General features: G+C 40.3%; 1 protein-coding gene across 1 annotated transcript in view; it reads left to right on the forward strand.

The window, feature by feature from the left end:
- The window catches only part of CCDC148 (coiled-coil domain containing 148), a 2032828-nt gene extending 2017427 nt beyond the window's left edge, over positions 1–15401 (forward strand). The window contains exons 13-14 of the mRNA XM_044073632.1: positions 6008–6125; positions 15246–15401. Coding sequence (XP_043929567.1) covers positions 6008–6125; positions 15246–15401 — 274 coding nt within the window. The remainder of the gene's footprint in view (positions 1–6007; positions 6126–15245) is intronic.
- Positions 15402–16858: the final 1457 nt, after the last annotated feature.

A 16858-nucleotide genomic window follows, 5' to 3' on the forward strand; every position in this document is an offset into this window, starting at 1 on the left:
TAAAGTTTCCCTTGTTCACCTCTGTCATCTTTAACTTTTTCTATTTTGTTCTTCACTTTCCTCTGTTGATATCCTCTTTGTATGAACTTGTCTTGTAGGCTAGACATTTCAGTCTCAAAATCTTCAGAATCCACACACAACCTAGATAACCTCATCCCTTGCCCCCTTACATTGTTGTCAAACACATGTTGTGGCTGCATGCTTGTTCTATGGAGATATGCATTTCTATGACAGTCTTTCCTGTGTACACCAGTGGTGAGTTTACCTTTCTCAGTGACACTGATTTTGATGTCAAGAAAGTCTAATAGCACAGTAGAACTCTTCATAGTGAATTTTAGAAAGCTAGACGTGTTATTCAAAAAGCTAAAGCATTCAGCTAATTCATCTTCAGTACCTTCCCATATGAAGAAAAGATCATCCACAAATCTCCTATAGAACTTAATGTGGCTGTTGAATCTACCTTTTAATATATGTTCATCTTCCCATACGGCCGTAACAATGTTGGCGTATCTATTGGCACAGGGTATGCCCATAGCTACGCCATCTGATTGAAGATATGTATGGTCATAAAAAATGAAGGCATTATTTTCAAGAACAAGCTCCATTAGCAGTGTTACCAACTCTTTCTGTGCTGTGTTCCCTACCCAATGGTTGTCCAAAAACCACCTTAACATATATATGCCCTGCTGATTGAGAATCACTGTGAATAGTGATTGAACATCAAGACTTACCATAGTGTAGCTTGTAAAGCTTCCATTAGTGGTACAAAATTCAAATAGATCGACTAGGAAATTCTTAGAATCTTTTAAGATATATTGGTTTTGGTCAACCAGAGGTCTCATGACCTTTTCCAGATATATAGATATGCTTTCGGTACACCATCCCTTGCTTGAGATGATGGGTCTCATCAGTGGATTCAAAGGATCCTTATTTACTTTCAGCATACCTTGCATGACCGGAACCAATACTTTGTACACGACAAGATACTGATATAGCTCATAATCTAAAACTCTCAATTCTAAGCAGTCTTGTAGTGTGTTTCTAACTCTGTTTTGCATACCTACTATATCTATTTCTGATATTCTTTTATATGATTTATGATTTGGCTGTCGGCTCCAGAATCCTTGGATCGGCTCTGATTTTTTTCCACAGAGCTGTGTATGGTTCCTGGTGCCCTGGCAGTTACAAGTCCTCTCTCAGCTCCTACCCTGGGAGGCAGCTTATCGGAGTGGGGTGTGACCTACGTTCTGAGGTTGTCTTTCTCAGTTCCAGGCTCCCATCTCTCTTTGGGCGGGCCTACTTTCCAGATTATGGAGAGAGTCCTAACCTCAGCAGGCTCACAGATGGCACCATCCCCATTGGAGTATCACATTTATGTATCCTTTGGCTCCCAGCTGTCACAGTCTGTTACCTTGGGATAGCAGGCACAAGAGCAGCAAGATACCCTACTGCAGAGTCCGCTATCTTCTTAGTCCTCCTCAGACCTACTCTATGAGGAGCCACCCCATAAGAGATCATGCAAGAGAAACTCTTCTGGAAGAAGCCCCTCCCATGGCAGAGGGGGTCCGTGCAACCAGGGTTCCAGGGATTCCTTTTCTGGACTAACCTACCAGTGCTCCTGAGTGGTGGCCAGATTGCTTACCTCTGGAAGCAGTCAGGGGAAGATTTTCTCTGCACCACTCAGCCTGACACTCTATAACATCGGACTCCTGGGTGCTGGAGGGACAGATTCATCACCCAGAGACTCCCTATGCTGTGGAGCAAAATCCCGGTACATGTGAGGCAGAGCACCTTGCTGGCCTTGTTCAAGAGGAATCTTGACCAATGGATGGGAGATCGCAGATATACCCCAGGGATTACTTCAGTGTCACTGCTTGACAGAGGCACAGCAAAATGATAGGCATAGTTTTTATTCAAACTAAAGGGGTGGCGAAAGCCACATAACTATGGACTAGGCTTATAAATGCCCTTGGGCAGATAGCCTAGTATGAACCTATGAACCTAAGACAATAATTAGTAGAGGTTACTATATTCCCTTCAATCTTTCTCCCAAACCACAAAGGTGATTTCCTGATGTTCCACCCAGTCAGAGGGATATAGCAGCACTAGAGATTCAAAAGCTGCTTCAAAAAGTCATCCAAGCAGTCCCACCAGACCAAATAGGATCCAGATTTTACTCAAGATTCTTTTTAGTGCTAAAAAAGACAAGGGGACTGGAGGCCAATCTTAGACCTCAGTGTACTGAACAGCTTTGTGCAACAAACAAAATTTTGGATGGTCACGGTTCAATCTATCCTTCCTTTTCTGGAGAAAGATGATTGGATTTGCTCCATAGATCTTTAGGATGCGTATTACCACATAAAGGTGGACAAACACTCCAGAAGATATCTCCACTTCTAGCTAGGAGTCAGTCATCACCAGTTTTGAGCACTGCCCTTTGGTCTCACTACAACCCTCAAGGTGTTCACCAAATGCATGGCAGTTGTAGCAGCTCACTTAAGGCTACAGGGATTCCATGTGTTTCCATATTTAGATGACTGGCTCTTCAACGCCCACACCAGGCATCGGCTGCTTTCTGCCTTGGACTCCATTCTATGTCTTCATGAGTTCTTGGACATTTCAGTAAGCAGAGAAAAAGCACAACTATCTCCCACACAGGACACAGAAATCATTGGAGCAAAACTAAACATGAAATCCTGCATGGCTTCCCTTCCTCATCACAGACTGATAAAGTTGAGGTCGCAACTTAAAGCGAGACTCTCTCAATACAAAGTTCCTGCTCGTGTAGTGTTACAACTTCTTGTGTCCATGGCAGCGGCAATCACTTTAGTCCCCCAGTGAGGTACCACATGAGGCTGCTTCAGTGGCTCCTGGCTTCCCAATGGTCACTGTTAACTCACCCAATGTCCCATCCAGTCCTCATAACAAACCACTGCAGACAGATTTTATCTCGGTGGATGAAGCCAGAAGAGAATTTATGGAGTTGCCCCTTCTGCTCCTCTCAGCCCAATGCTATAGTGACCACAGATGCTTCCCTGATAGGATGGGGGGGATTTTCAGGGAAAGACAGTCCAAGGCACTTGGTCTCCTCAAAAGGCCAATCCGCATATCAGTGTCCTAGAACTGAGGGCAGTGCTTTTAGTGTTGCAAGCATTCCAGTCTGCCCTTCCTTCAGGGCATTTGCTGTCCAGTCAGACATGTCAGTAGTCCGGTACATCAACAAACAAGGGGGAACCAGGTCCTGTCCTCTATGTTGGGAAGCTTTAAGAGTTTGGCAATGGGCAAGCACCTCCAACTGCTTTCTAATAGCAACACATATTTTGGAGAATTCCAACATGATTGCAGACAGACTAAGCAGGTGTATCATTCTACCTCGAGTGGTCTCTCAATCCCAATGTAATGATGAGAATCTTTCATTGATGGGGTGAGCCTTGCTGTGACTTGTTTGCCTCTCCCATAAACCACAAATGCAGCAGCTACTTTGCCCTAGTCCCACCTCATGGGGATTCCCTGAGAGATGCACTTTTCCACGATTGCCCCCGAGACTTCTATATGCCTTCTCACCAATCCCTCTAATTCCCCTTTTTCTGAGGAAAACCCAATGGTTGAGAAGCAAAGTGATTCTCATTGCACCTTATTGGCCCCATCAAGTCTGGTTTCCCTTTCTCTGGCCTCACCTAGTTCACCAGCCGTGGACTCTGGATCCAACTTCCGATCTGTTATCTCATCCTCAGGGCTTGGTCCATCCCCACCTTCAAAATCTCAAGCTGAGGGCTTGGTTTCTCCACTTCCAGTAATTGGCAGGCAAAATAATTTTTCCTCCCCCAGTGCAAAAGATACTTCTGGCTCCTCATAAACCATCCACCATAAAACAGTATCTTAGCAAATGGAAGAGATTAGCTATTTGGTCTGATAAAAACTATCTTGATCCTTTATCGGCTCCATTTGATAAGGTCTTAGAATACTTAGCCAACTTATTTCAAGTAGTAGCATCAACTTCTACCATTAGGGTTCATTTAGCTGCTATTTTGAATTTCCATAATGGATTTGATGATTATTCTTTGATGTCTCACCGTCTTTGCAAAACTTTTCTTAAAGGCGCTTTACGTTTTAAGCTGCCTTTCAAAGATCCCATAGTGCCTTGGGATTTAACCTTGGTCTTGCAGTAAATACTTCATCATCAGCCTTTTGAGCCAGCAGCCAACTGTGATCTCAAGTTTTTATCTTGGAAGACCCTCTTCCTGTTAGCTATCACATCTGCCAGGAGAATTTCAGAGTTACAGGCTGTGTGTGTGAAGCATCCGTATATAATTTTTCACAAAGAGAGAGACTATCACTCAAAACTCTAATCCCTCTTTTCTGCCTAAAGTAGTGTCAGACTCCAATATCAATCAAACCATAAATTTACCAGTTTTCTTTCCAAATTTCTCAAACAAGGGAGATTATTACTTGCATTTGTTGGACGTTGACAACCAATTACGTTTATATTTGGACAGGGCAAAATCATCTAGAAAATCAGACCACCTGTTTCTATGCTTTTTGGGCACTAGATTGGGCAAACCAGTTTCAAAGGTCACTCTGTCAAAATGGTTGAAAGACTGCATTACATTAATTTATAATCAAAATAAACTCAATTTACCAGCAAATGTTAGAGCTCATTTTACCAGATCTGTTTTCACTTCAGTTTTCTTTCATTTCAGAGCTTCTGTGGAAGATATATGTGCAGCCACAACTTGGGCTATTCCTCATACCTTTATCACTCATTATAAATTGGACATGGTCTCTAGGGGAAGAGCATCCTTTGGCTTTATGGTGCTCAGGAATATCCTTCCTTAGGGCCTCCCAGGATCTAAAGTAGCTGGAGACTCTGTCCCAACAGTCAATAATGAATGAAGATTGACAACATCAGATAAAGAAGTTATGTTCTTACCATAACTTTCCATCTGTGTTATCGATCTTCATTCATTCTTGACATCCACCCTTCCAACCCCCTCCTACGGACTCCTGGAGGTTTGGAACAAGTCCTGGTGCTCTAGTAGGGTTGTTGCTCAGACAGAGCTTCCATAATTTTCTTCATAACAGGTAAACTCAATCTGAGGTAAATGGAAGAGAGGCTGTATGAGTAGCCTTAGCTTGAGAGTTTTTGGCTACCATGAGCTTGATATAACGTCCAAGTCAGTTCCGAGGATCAGAACCGAACTCAGCAGTCAAGAATGAATGAAGATCAACAACACAGATGGAATGTTATGGTAGGAGCATAACTTCTTTTTGTGATAGTTGTCGATCTTTTTGTTAGTCATTTTGTTAGTGAGTTTGTTTCTTAATTAATAAAATTTGGATTAGTAGGTTAGCCTTAATTAGCTGCTCTTATGTCATATATTTTAATTTGTCTCTAGCTTTTTAGTTTCAATTCTAAAGTAGAACAGTCTCAGTTTACATTATGGTGTTAAGGAGGACTCTGTTAGAAGAATGAGTTTAATGGTTGTATTTCTCTTAACAGCACCACCCTCTGTAACCCCTCCCTTGTTCAAATAACCTGATTATATATAAACAATGAATGTCTTCAGTGCTTTTCATTATACTCAACTAGGATTGCTTGTTAGTGTGCTTTAATAAAGGTTATTCCATTTTTAACTCAACTGGGGACTACTTACTATTTTATTATTTTGTAGTACGTATTTTTAAGTTTGATTTTTATTAGTGAACTAGGTGCATAACATATTTCAAGGAGTGAACTTCACACCCTCCACACTGTGAAGTTTCTGCCTGTTTTTTTTTGACCCAGTTATAGGCTGCATACTGGGTTTTCTGAGACATTGAGGGATGCCATGGATTTTTCTTTTTGAACGTTTATAGATGGAGACTTTATTTTATGGTGCAATCCTATCAGAAAAGGTCAGGCTAATAGCTGAACTGTTAAGCAGTCTACACTTTGCTGGTGTTTAAATTTTTGAACCGGTCTTATTCTTCATTTTTTGCCATTTCTGTACTTTTTTTTTATTTCTAGAGTCCTCTATAGACAGGATCTGCTGAAGGAGCATCTTGCTGAGAAAGCAGAAATGGCCCTTCACCAAAAGCAGGAAGAACAGGAGAGAGAAAAACGTCTTGATGCTCTTAGACGTCAGGTATATTTTCATATATATTATTGCAAAAGCAACTACAAATTTATAAGGAGTGAAAAACATTTCCACTAATGAGATGTATTATCAGTGCACAGATCCCAAAATTATCTTGTTCTGTTTGTTCTCTAAGCACCATAGTTCTAATATAAAGCATATAATGATTGAATTCTCATATGTGGATTCATGACATTTGATAGAAACATCAAAACGTTGAAACCACAAAATATTAAAAATGAAATTTTCCCTTTCCCCACTGTTGTGTTGTGACCTGTGGGTTGTTATATATAATTAGCAGGGGTGTGTATGAGGAATATGGGTGGGGGGGCTTGCCCCATCTATTAAATAAATGTTCAATATTTTGTGTTTTCTACATGTTGATGTTACAGCATTTTGGCATTTCGATCAATTGACATGCATCTTTCACATGTTACATTTTAAAATGCAACATCAACCTCAGTTATTTTTTTCTGGCTTTAAAGTAATTTTCTTATCCTTTTTGAATTTTATGTTTGTTATTTAGCCCATTTAACCCCTATAGCTTCTTCTGCACCATTTAACTTTTATTCCCTCATTACTCTCCCTTTTCTTAGCACATAAGTATGCCTCTGTCAGCAATCTTTTATCCTTAAGTATTGCAAAACACAGGAACTACAGTGTTTTAGATCCCCTGTCTGTTGCTTCAGAATATATGAGCCATCCTGTTGCCCATTTTCTTGCTTTTGTTACAATTGTCATGGTTCAATTGACTGTAATTCTGTTGCAGAGAATACTTGACTCCTTTGCTAAGAATAATTTCACTTGAATCCGATATTCTATTTCCAGAGACCAGTAAAATGGCAGAGACTTGTGATTTCATCAAAGTGGTCTCCTGTTTTTAAAATATTTAAATTCATACCATTTGTTTGTGTATGTACCATTCTTTATTACTACCTGCATGTAACCGGTCCCTATCACTTTGTTGAATCAGTATTTAACAAATGCCTATTCATCGAACAACTATTCAGCAAAAACACTAATTGTAACTAACTTTTCAGCAGAAACTTTCTAAGGGCAAAATGATGGTTGGCTACCATCTGGAATTTGCCCTTTTCTCCACTGTAGTAAGATCTGGGAATTGCTATATTTAGTTAGTGGGGATGTGGGGGCCTAGCCCCCCACCTGCGTAGGTGTTGATTTCTTTTTTTGCATTATTTTTAATGATTGCTAGGGTAGACTAATCAGTTTGCCCTAGGAAAGTTTTCACTGAAAAGTTAGTTTGACAGTTAATGTTTTCACTGAATAGTTGTTTGACAGAGGCATTCGCTAAATAGTGATCCGACAAAGTGAAATAGACCCATTGTAACTCATTCTAGACAAGTACTCGGAGTTAGCAGGGAGGATTAAGGTGATGTGATATTAAGGAATTGCTTCCTGTCGTACGTTTTTTGTTTGTTTATTTATTTGAATTTCAATATTCAATATTAATCAACAGAACCATCTAAGTATATATCCCCTCCGTCTGGAAAATTTCCCACGTCATTCCTCTCCAATAAAGGAAGTAATTCCATTGAACTATTAAACTACCAGCCTATTGCCATTCTATCCCCTCTAGCTAAAATTATGGAAAAATATATCCATATGCAACTCTTGCGTTACCTTAATTGGAACAATCGCCTAGCCCCCTCTCAGCACAGATTTAGACACCACCATAGTACAACCTCAGCCCTTTTTTCCTTTTCTCAGACAATAAATCAATATTGTAATAATAACAAGCTCTCCTCTGCTTTCTTTCTCTACATATTCAAGGCGTTTGACATGGTAAATCATCAATTACTCCTATGGATACTAAAAACTCTTGCCATAGATAACCTCAACAGGAAGTCCCAAAGGAGAACGCCAGCAGCCTGTGTTCTTGAATATCAACGCAGTTTTATTTTTTTAGGAAAAAGCGTTTTCGCCACAAAAAAGCAATGCAGCTTCTTCAACCAGAACACGAGTAAAAAACAAGTAAAAATCTCAACAGGAAGTCCCAAAGGAGAACGCCAGCAGCCTGTGTTCTTGAATATCAACGCAGTTTTATTTTTTTAGGAAAAAGCGTTTTCGCCACAAAAAAGCAATGCAGCTTCTTCTTGTTGAGATTTTTACTTGTTTTTTACTCGTGTTCTGGCCATAGATAACCTGGCAATATGCTGGTTACAATCCTATCTAAATGGCAGACAACCAGCTGTGCTATGGAAGGGTAGCATATCCTCCCTATTGCCAATCACCCTTGGAGTCCCTCAAGGGTCTATACTAGGACCTCTTCTATTTTCCATCTTCATTAATGATCTCCATACAGTCACCCCCAAAGCAACCTGCATTCAATATGAAGATGACTCTACCCTAATCTGTTCTTCCACCTCCCCGATAGACCTACCTTGTCCCAAAATACCTTTAATAAAGTTGAAAGCTGGCTCACTGACCGGTGTCTTCTATTAAATCCATATAAAACAAAACTGTTACTCTTCATCCCCACTCGGAAAGTCCCTTTGCCATCATTTACCATAACATCCAACAATGGCACCATAATTTCCCCGGAATCTACTACAAAACAATTAGATGTAATAGTTGACAGTAACCCGACGTTTAATGCCCACATTGATAGAACCATTAAAACAGTCAATAAGAAACTTGTCTCTTTATATAGGATTAAGCCATTCCTAACCCCAACTGCTAGGACATTGACTGCTCGTAAACACTTTATGCCTCCTCGATTTATACAAACCTAAGTAAATCTGACCTCAGTAAACTCAATAGCTGCTATAATAACATTGCCAGATTTGCCACAGGTTCAGCATATAGAACACACAACTGTCTTAACCTACAGTCCCTAGGCTCGCTAGAGTTACCCTCTCAACTCCAGTATACCCAATTAACAGTTGTTCTTACTCAAAAACATAATCACCCCCTACAATAACTTAAAAAAACTCCATCCTTCTGATAAAATGCTAATAAAAACTCTTAAATCCAATAACACAGTGGGTGAGTCATTATTTTCCAACTCTGTTGGCAAAACCTGGAACCTACTCCTTGCTGAACTTACAGCAGTCCACTCCATAACCCAATTTAAAACGTCTCTCAAAGCACACCTAAAAACTAACTGGTTGTGCCCCTGTACAAAACCAGACTAACCTACTCACTATTACATATGTTCATAGGTAGGTAGTAGGCTATCTGCCCAAGGGCCTACATAAGCCTAGCCAACAAGGTTCCCTGGCTTACGCCACCCAAGAAAGTTATTTTCCTGTGCCACTGTCAAGCAGAGACACAGAAGTGATCCCCGGGGTGTATTTCCTATTTCCCATCCACTCATCAAGATTTTTCTTAAAGAGTACTAATGAAGTACTTTGCTTGACATAGATGGTTAGCCTGTTCCAGAGTATGGGAAGTCTCTGGGACAGGAATCTATCCCTCCAGCATGTCCTGTTTATTGTGGTGACAAGGTTTAGGTCCCTAGAGCGTGTAGCTCGGAGGGATTGGGATTTCTTTAGGTGTAGCATGTCCAACAGCTCTGGGTTTGACATAGCTTTATATGTTAGGCAGAGATCACCTCGAAGTAGGTGATATGCTACAGAGTAAAGCTGTAGTTTTTTGAGGCGGTCAGTGTAGGGCATTTGTTTGAGGCCAGTAATCCTCTTTGTGCGGTACTTCTGTGGCCTTTCCAGCTGCTGCAGATGTCTTATGAGGTACATTCCAAAAGGGGTGTTGTACTGTATAATAGGTCTAATGAGTGTCGAGTAGAGGGGAACAATGACCTCTTTTTTCCTGGATGAGAACCCTTTTATGATGAGGTGTGCCACGTAGAAGGACTTCCTGACTGCTGTGGCGATGTGACTATCAAAGGAGAGACTACTGTCCACCTGGGTCCCAAAGTCTCTTATCACACATTCGGTGTTAAGTAGATTGCTGCCTATGTGGTAGTTCATAGGTACAGAGTTTTTACCAAAGGGGATGACACTGCACTTTTTGGCATTGAGCTTGAGGCCATGGCTCTGACACCAGGCATCTGTCTCAGCGAGACCCTTCTGTAGGATGTCCACATCATTTGGGGACTTGACTATGGCTCCTAGTTTGCAGTCATCTGCGAACTTTGTTAGCCAGAGGCCTTCTATGTTAGCCTGTACTTCAGAGAAGTAGATATCAAACAGGTGAGGTCCCAGGACGGAACCCTGTGGTACTCCACTTGTTACTGCTTTGAGGTCAGATTTGGAGTCTGCAACTTTTACAGTGTGGGTTCTGTCAGTGAGCCAGTTGGCAAGCCATCTTGTGACATAGGGATTTATACCTAGTTTAGTGAGTTTAGCTATAATTCCAGAAAGGGGGGTTGGTGTTGAAAGCCTTGGCGAGGTCAAGATAGGCTGTGTGAACCACCTTACCCTCATCTACGGCTTTGGAGATTGCCTCAAAAAAGTTGATCAGGTTCAGGAGGCATGATCTGCCTTTCACAAACCCGAACTGGGTGGGATCCAGAGTTTGGAGATTACCAATGTCTTTGTTTATGAGTTCCATAATGATACGTTCCATGGCCTTGCAGACCAGGCTCGTCAAACTAATAGATGGATAGTTCCTGGGATCAGTGGTGGAGTGGGATAACTTGCTGTGGGCCTTTCAGTGGGCACAAAGCCTGATGCAAGGCTATTATTGAACATGGTGCTTAAGTGGGGAGCCAGTTCATTCTGAAGTTCGTGTAAAACACAGCCTGGGATGTTGTTCGGTCCCATGGATGCTATATTTTTGGCTTTAGAGAGTGCAGCTTTTACCTGCATAGTTGTGATTACAGGGACTCTGCATTCTTCCTGTATAGATATGGGCCCTTTAGGGGGTGAGAGGGGGGTAAAGTTAGCACTGAACCTATCTGCCAGGATGTTGGCAATATCAGTTGGTTCTGTAATTTTCGTGCCTTTGTGCTGTAACTCAGAGCAGATCTGGGTGTTGCCATCAAGATTCTTGCATAGCTATAGAATGCCTTGTGGTTGTCTTTGGAATTAGTGGCAATTGTGTTTTCATAGCTATCTTTGGAGGATCTTATAAGGGTTCTCAGCTTCTTACTGAGGCTGTTTCTACATTCCTTGGCTACTTGTATAAACTGTCTTAAAATAAATTGGATAAAATCAGCTGTCTCACTCTAATGTATTATACTACTGAATGAAATGCTACCTTGCTAAGCTTTGTACTACTACAACTGTTTATGCTCTATTATTAGAATTAATAATTGCAAAGTTTTTATGTATGTATTCCAACAAACCTAGAACGTGTATCTATATGTAATTATATAAAAAACTCCAACTGTTATGTCTTATGTATCTGTTTATGTGGAGCTTTTCTCCCAGGGCCTCCACTGAAAATAGATCTGAATCTAGTCGGACTTTCCCAGTTAACAAATGTAAAATAAACAAATACATTTGATTCTGTTTGCTTCCACCAGCCGTCATTTGCCTCTTGTGTGATTCTGAGCAACTCTGTTAAGTACGCAGTAAACCACTGAAAAAGGACAATTGTGTCCAGTGGGCTTGACTGATTAACACAGATTCATAGGTTCATACTAGGTTGTTAATTAGGTAGATCATTTGTAGCTTAGCCTTAAGGTCCCATTTCATTAGTACACTACAACATGAATAACTGCTACCTAATTTCAGTCTCTTTCAATGAGGGTTTGAGGGGCCAGATCAGTAGTGAATTTATACTTTCACATCCATTTGTCTATGTTGCGCTTGAAGAGGATCAGGGGAGCTACTATGCTTTACATTTAAAGGAAGCCTGTTCCCTAAAAGGGGGATTGTTTGAGAAAGAGCAAGAATCGCAAGATCTTTTTTAACAGCAGGGCCTGTTCATGCTGAAGTGGAAGATTAAGGGTACACATGATATTATTTGTATGGCAGATGTGTAGAAGGGCCACATAGGACAGGATATTTTGAAACTTTGTGAGGTAGATGTCCCTCCTCAATAGTCTGTAGAAAACAAAAGAAAGGAAGTGTGGTTTGTGTAGTACAAGAAAGACATGCCCTTGATTCTCTTATTGAGTAAACTCGGCATTTTTTTTTTTTTTTTTTTTTTTGAGTCGAATCATATGTTTCGACAAGTGCATACCAAATGGAGAGTTTATATTCTAAGTCTGATGGGAAAGGAGTAGAAAGGAATAACTTCCCTTGACCTAGAAGATAATTAGTAATTAGTCTGGCTATATAGAAGAATTTCCTAATGACAGTGGATGCGCGGTGATCAAAAGATAGTTCACTGTTGGCAAAAGTGCACAGGACGATAATAACTGTGTCAGTTTTCAAAGGGATGATATCTGTGTGATAGGTACATGATTACCCATGTTTGTCAAAGGCACATTAATATATTTCTTGGCATTTAGCTGAAGGCTGTTGTCCAGGCACCACTTATGCATATGTGTTAGGCCCTCTTGGAGAATCGGCAAGTCAGTTGGAAAGTTTATGACACCTCTGGGCTTACAGTCATCCACAAACTTTGTCAGCCACAGGCCTTTGACATCAGCCTTGAAAAGAGAAATGACCCATGGACAGTCCCAGAGGGACACCAATAGAAATGACCTTTTTCTGTGAAAACATGCACCCTACACCAATAGACGAGGTTCTGTCAAGTAAGCCAGTTTGCTTTCCAGTGGGTAATATAGAAGTTTAAATTAAGTTTGATCAGCTCGTCATTAATGCCATAAAGTGAGTATCAAAGTTCTTTGCCAAATCAAAGTAAGCAGTGTGAACCAATTTGTCAGCATCTACTGCATCAGTAACTTATTCAAAGAAGTGCACCAAGTTTAGAAGGTAGGCTCTACCTTTAATGAACCCAAACTGGTTTTGGTCAAGGGGATTGTATACTGCTGATGTCCTTGTTAATCAGTTCCATAATGCTATACAGATGAGGCTGGTGGGACTTACAGGTATGTAGTTTCCAGGATCAGTGGTTGAGGCCTCCCTTATGGTGTGGGATGATTAAAGCAGTTCTCCACACATCCAACAAAGATCCAGTAGGCAGACTTAGACTGAATATGTTTAGTAGCGTGTCTGTAAGGCTATGCTTAAATGCTGATAAGAAGGCAGCCTGGCACATTACCTGGACCCATGGCACTAGTGTTTTTGGCCTGTGAAGGTGCCCTCAGAACATGTTCTCAAGTCTCTTAGGGAGGGGGATTGTGAAAATGTTAATATGTGGGGGAAGTTGGGGAGAGATAAATGTGTAACGTTAGAGTAAATTTTTTTCACTAATATGTTGACTATGTTTTCTGCAGATGATTATGTGTTGTTCTTATGTAGTAATTCAACGTATTGCTAAGTATTTCATGTAAAGTTTCTGACATAGCTGAAAAAAGTTTTGTGGTTGCCATTAACACAGGGCATTTTTCAGTATATACTTACCATTGGATGATATCAATTTTTGCTTTAAAGTTATTTGTTAATGTTTTTACCTTCACTTTTAGAGGTTGGGATATTAAGGTAGTGTTTGTTTATACTAGGGTTCTCCACCACAGGGGCTAATTCCTGAAGTTGGCATTGTTTTTGTGCCGAGGGATTCAATGTCTCAAAGTGTACATTTAGGTGAGCATAGAAACTGTCTGGAAATGTAGCAGTGCTTTAGATGAGATCACGAAGGAGTTGGTGTGCTTAAGTTTCATCACACATAATTGAAAAATGTTTTTACTTTGTTGTGCCTACCCAAAACATTTCACACTGCTTTTCATCATCATCTTCAAGGCAGCATAGGGAAATAAGCTTTAGTAACTTAGCTTTAATTGCAGTTAAAGGAAGATGTTAATATAAAGGTCCATTATATTGCTTTAGTAGTTACTGAGAATGACAGCAGGGAGAAAACCACCTTTTTTTTTGGGGGGGGGTCTCTAGTTTAATAAATAGTGTTGCTCCTCAGAGGTTCTATACCTGGTGGTATTGTAACACCAGAGCTGATTATATTAATAATAGTAGTTCAGGAGGTCACTTCCTGCATGTAATGTAGGAATCTGTGAGGTGATTTTCCTGAAAGCAGGCCTTTATAGTCACAGACTAGTTCCTGTGTACAAGTCACCATCGATCAGATTATTAACACAGTACAGTGCTGCTAGTTTCACCAAAAGTCTCAGCCACTGAGGGGGAAAGAGAATATAAAGGTATTTTACCAAATGGCAAGTTAAAGTAAAGGACTTCAGTTACAAGCATTTAACGTCACTGTCAGTGTTGTAATTGTCCTACAGGTTGCTTGATGATATTTGTGTTTAATAGATAACTCCTTGTCCTGCTTGATGCTGTCAGAGTTGTAAGTCTTCTGCAGTGCATATCAGGCAAACAGAAGAGCGTTTTACTGTTTGCATTACTCATCAATATACAAAGGAAAATCAGTAGGTTTCAGATGCTTGGGGGTATGTGTCTGCCAAGGCTTTGAAACAAGCTACCACTACATACCTACCGTTGTGCCAGTCTGAGTTAAGAGAGTATACACACTTACATGCAGACAGAAAATACAAACAGGGAATGACAGCATTTAATCGTCTTGATGGCTTGGGTCTTAAGCTTCATCTGTCACTATGAACCTATTACACAAACAAACTAGCACAAGGCACTGAAAATAAACCAGTAATCCACTACGAAAGTGCCAGAACCTATTAACCCGTTGCTTCCAAACATGTTTTGGTAGTTTACCTGCTTCTTTGTGTATTCATTCACCTTAAACATTCATTAAACCATTTTTAGATAGTTACTGTTAATCTTTGTTTTCTGTTTGCTTTGTACTCACACCACTTTTTATCCTTCCTACCCCACGTGCAACTGATTTTCACAACTGTGCTTCTTTTTCTTCTTTATTTTCTTTGTGTTGTTTACCTTGATAATGTCCTGCACTACCTATTTCCCTTGTTTTTGGTTTTCTTTATTAAGATCTCCTTCTGTAGATGACCACAATTCTTTTTGTACTATCTCCTTCATGTAGTTTTTCCTTACTCCTCTGATGCATATCCCTCATCATGCCATTTCATTTTCCAATTTATGTTAAGTCTTGTTTTGTACTATTTATTCGAGTATAAGTGCATTGTTATTTTCTAAAATAGCACTGTTGCAAGGCCTTTGCTGTAAATAAACTGTAACTGTTCTTGACTAGGTTGCTGTTGTAGCTGAATTTGATCCAGTTAGGATGATGGGCGAAACAGAAGCATCAAGAGCCAAATTGCAGACTAATCTAGAAGACGAATTTGTGCTCCAAAGACCACTGTTCAATCTACATACCTACAGTGAGCAACAGGTACATAGCTTTTAAAATGCATTTCTTGATACTATATATCATGCTAAGATGGAGGCGCCCTTAATGGCTGCAGCTGCTATGGCTCCCAAATGTGCATTTCATGTTTTATGTAGTTTTCTATTGACATGTCATCTGTTTGTGAACTGTTTTGTTGTTGGGTGTGTGGTGACTGCAGCATTAGTGTTTATCTGCTCAGGTCTGGTGTATTTGCCCTGATTTTTGGAATTGGTGGTTCTTTTGCCAACCGTTGAGTTGACCGTGTTTGTTTTGGGCCTTCAGGGATGGTGGTTGTGTTGAGTGCAGGAACTGGAGCCTGGCTTGTGGATTTTTGGATTCTGTTGTGTCAAGGGATTGGTCCAGACTTTGGAACGTTGCTGGTGTTGAAGGATAGAGCTGACAATCTTGGTGAGGATAGTGTGGATGGAGAGAATTGTTATGGGCACTGTAAATTGTTCAGGCCTCAGATAGTACTGTGCTGGTAGTGTGACTTGCGTGATCAGAGATGAACGGACTGGCACTTGGAACATTTGTTGCTGTTTGAGATAGAGACGGCAACAGTGTAGATGTTGTGGCTGGTAGGATGGCTGCAGTCACTAAAATCACCACTGGGATGGGCACAGCATGGTTATTTGCAGCTTCAATGGCTTTGGATAACTTGGACTCTGTTGTTGTTGCTGCTATGTGTATTTGTTAAGTGTACATTTTTGCACATGAGCTTAGAGAAATGCAATTTCTTTTAGCTGTTCACTTGCTGTATGATCTGAATGACAAAGTTTTACTTTGACTATATTGAAATACTTAACTTAGACACAGGATTAGAAGCTGCAGAAAATGTGTAATTTATAACACATTAGTGGGGGCTCCAGTTATGTGCCAGTGTTACTTAGTCACCCATCATTTCATTTGTTAATAGTAGTTATTTTTACTAAATTTTACTTATGAACTTTATAGCTAACACTGTCACTTGAGAAGTCCTGTTGTTGCTTTATACTACCAACTTTTTAAAACTTGATGTGTTAATGATTTGGTCAAATAGTGAATAGTTTGCCGAGTAAGACAGTCACACAGCTCATTAGATGCCACTTTTTTGGGGAAAACTTGCAAATAACATACAGTCAAGCAGAGGTGTAGCAAGGACATTCCATTTTGTACTCGCAAGCTCTTACTGCTACCTCCCACCTTGGCTACCTATCACTTAAAAATGGACACATCTCTCTAAATGCTGCCCTCTAAGCATTTAGTAAAGGTAAGTACCATTTTCAGCTGTTTCCCCTAAAACTGTTAAAAATATTGTTTTTTAGTCAGCAATATTGCATCTGTTGTTAAAGGCATTCATTTAGACAGTTGTAGATATAATATGACGAGAAAAAAAGTCATGTTGATATGATGCTCAGGAAAAATATACTTAGTAGAGTGCAAAGAGTATGCCTGGCTACACACATCCTTGCAGTGAAGAACTGGATGAAGCAGAT

This window comes from Protopterus annectens, chromosome 6.part0 (assembly GCF_019279795.1).
Source record: "Protopterus annectens isolate FY-2018-M chromosome 6.part0, PAN1.0, whole genome shotgun sequence".
In the NCBI taxonomy this organism is placed as follows: Eukaryota; Metazoa; Chordata; order Ceratodontiformes; family Protopteridae; genus Protopterus; species Protopterus annectens.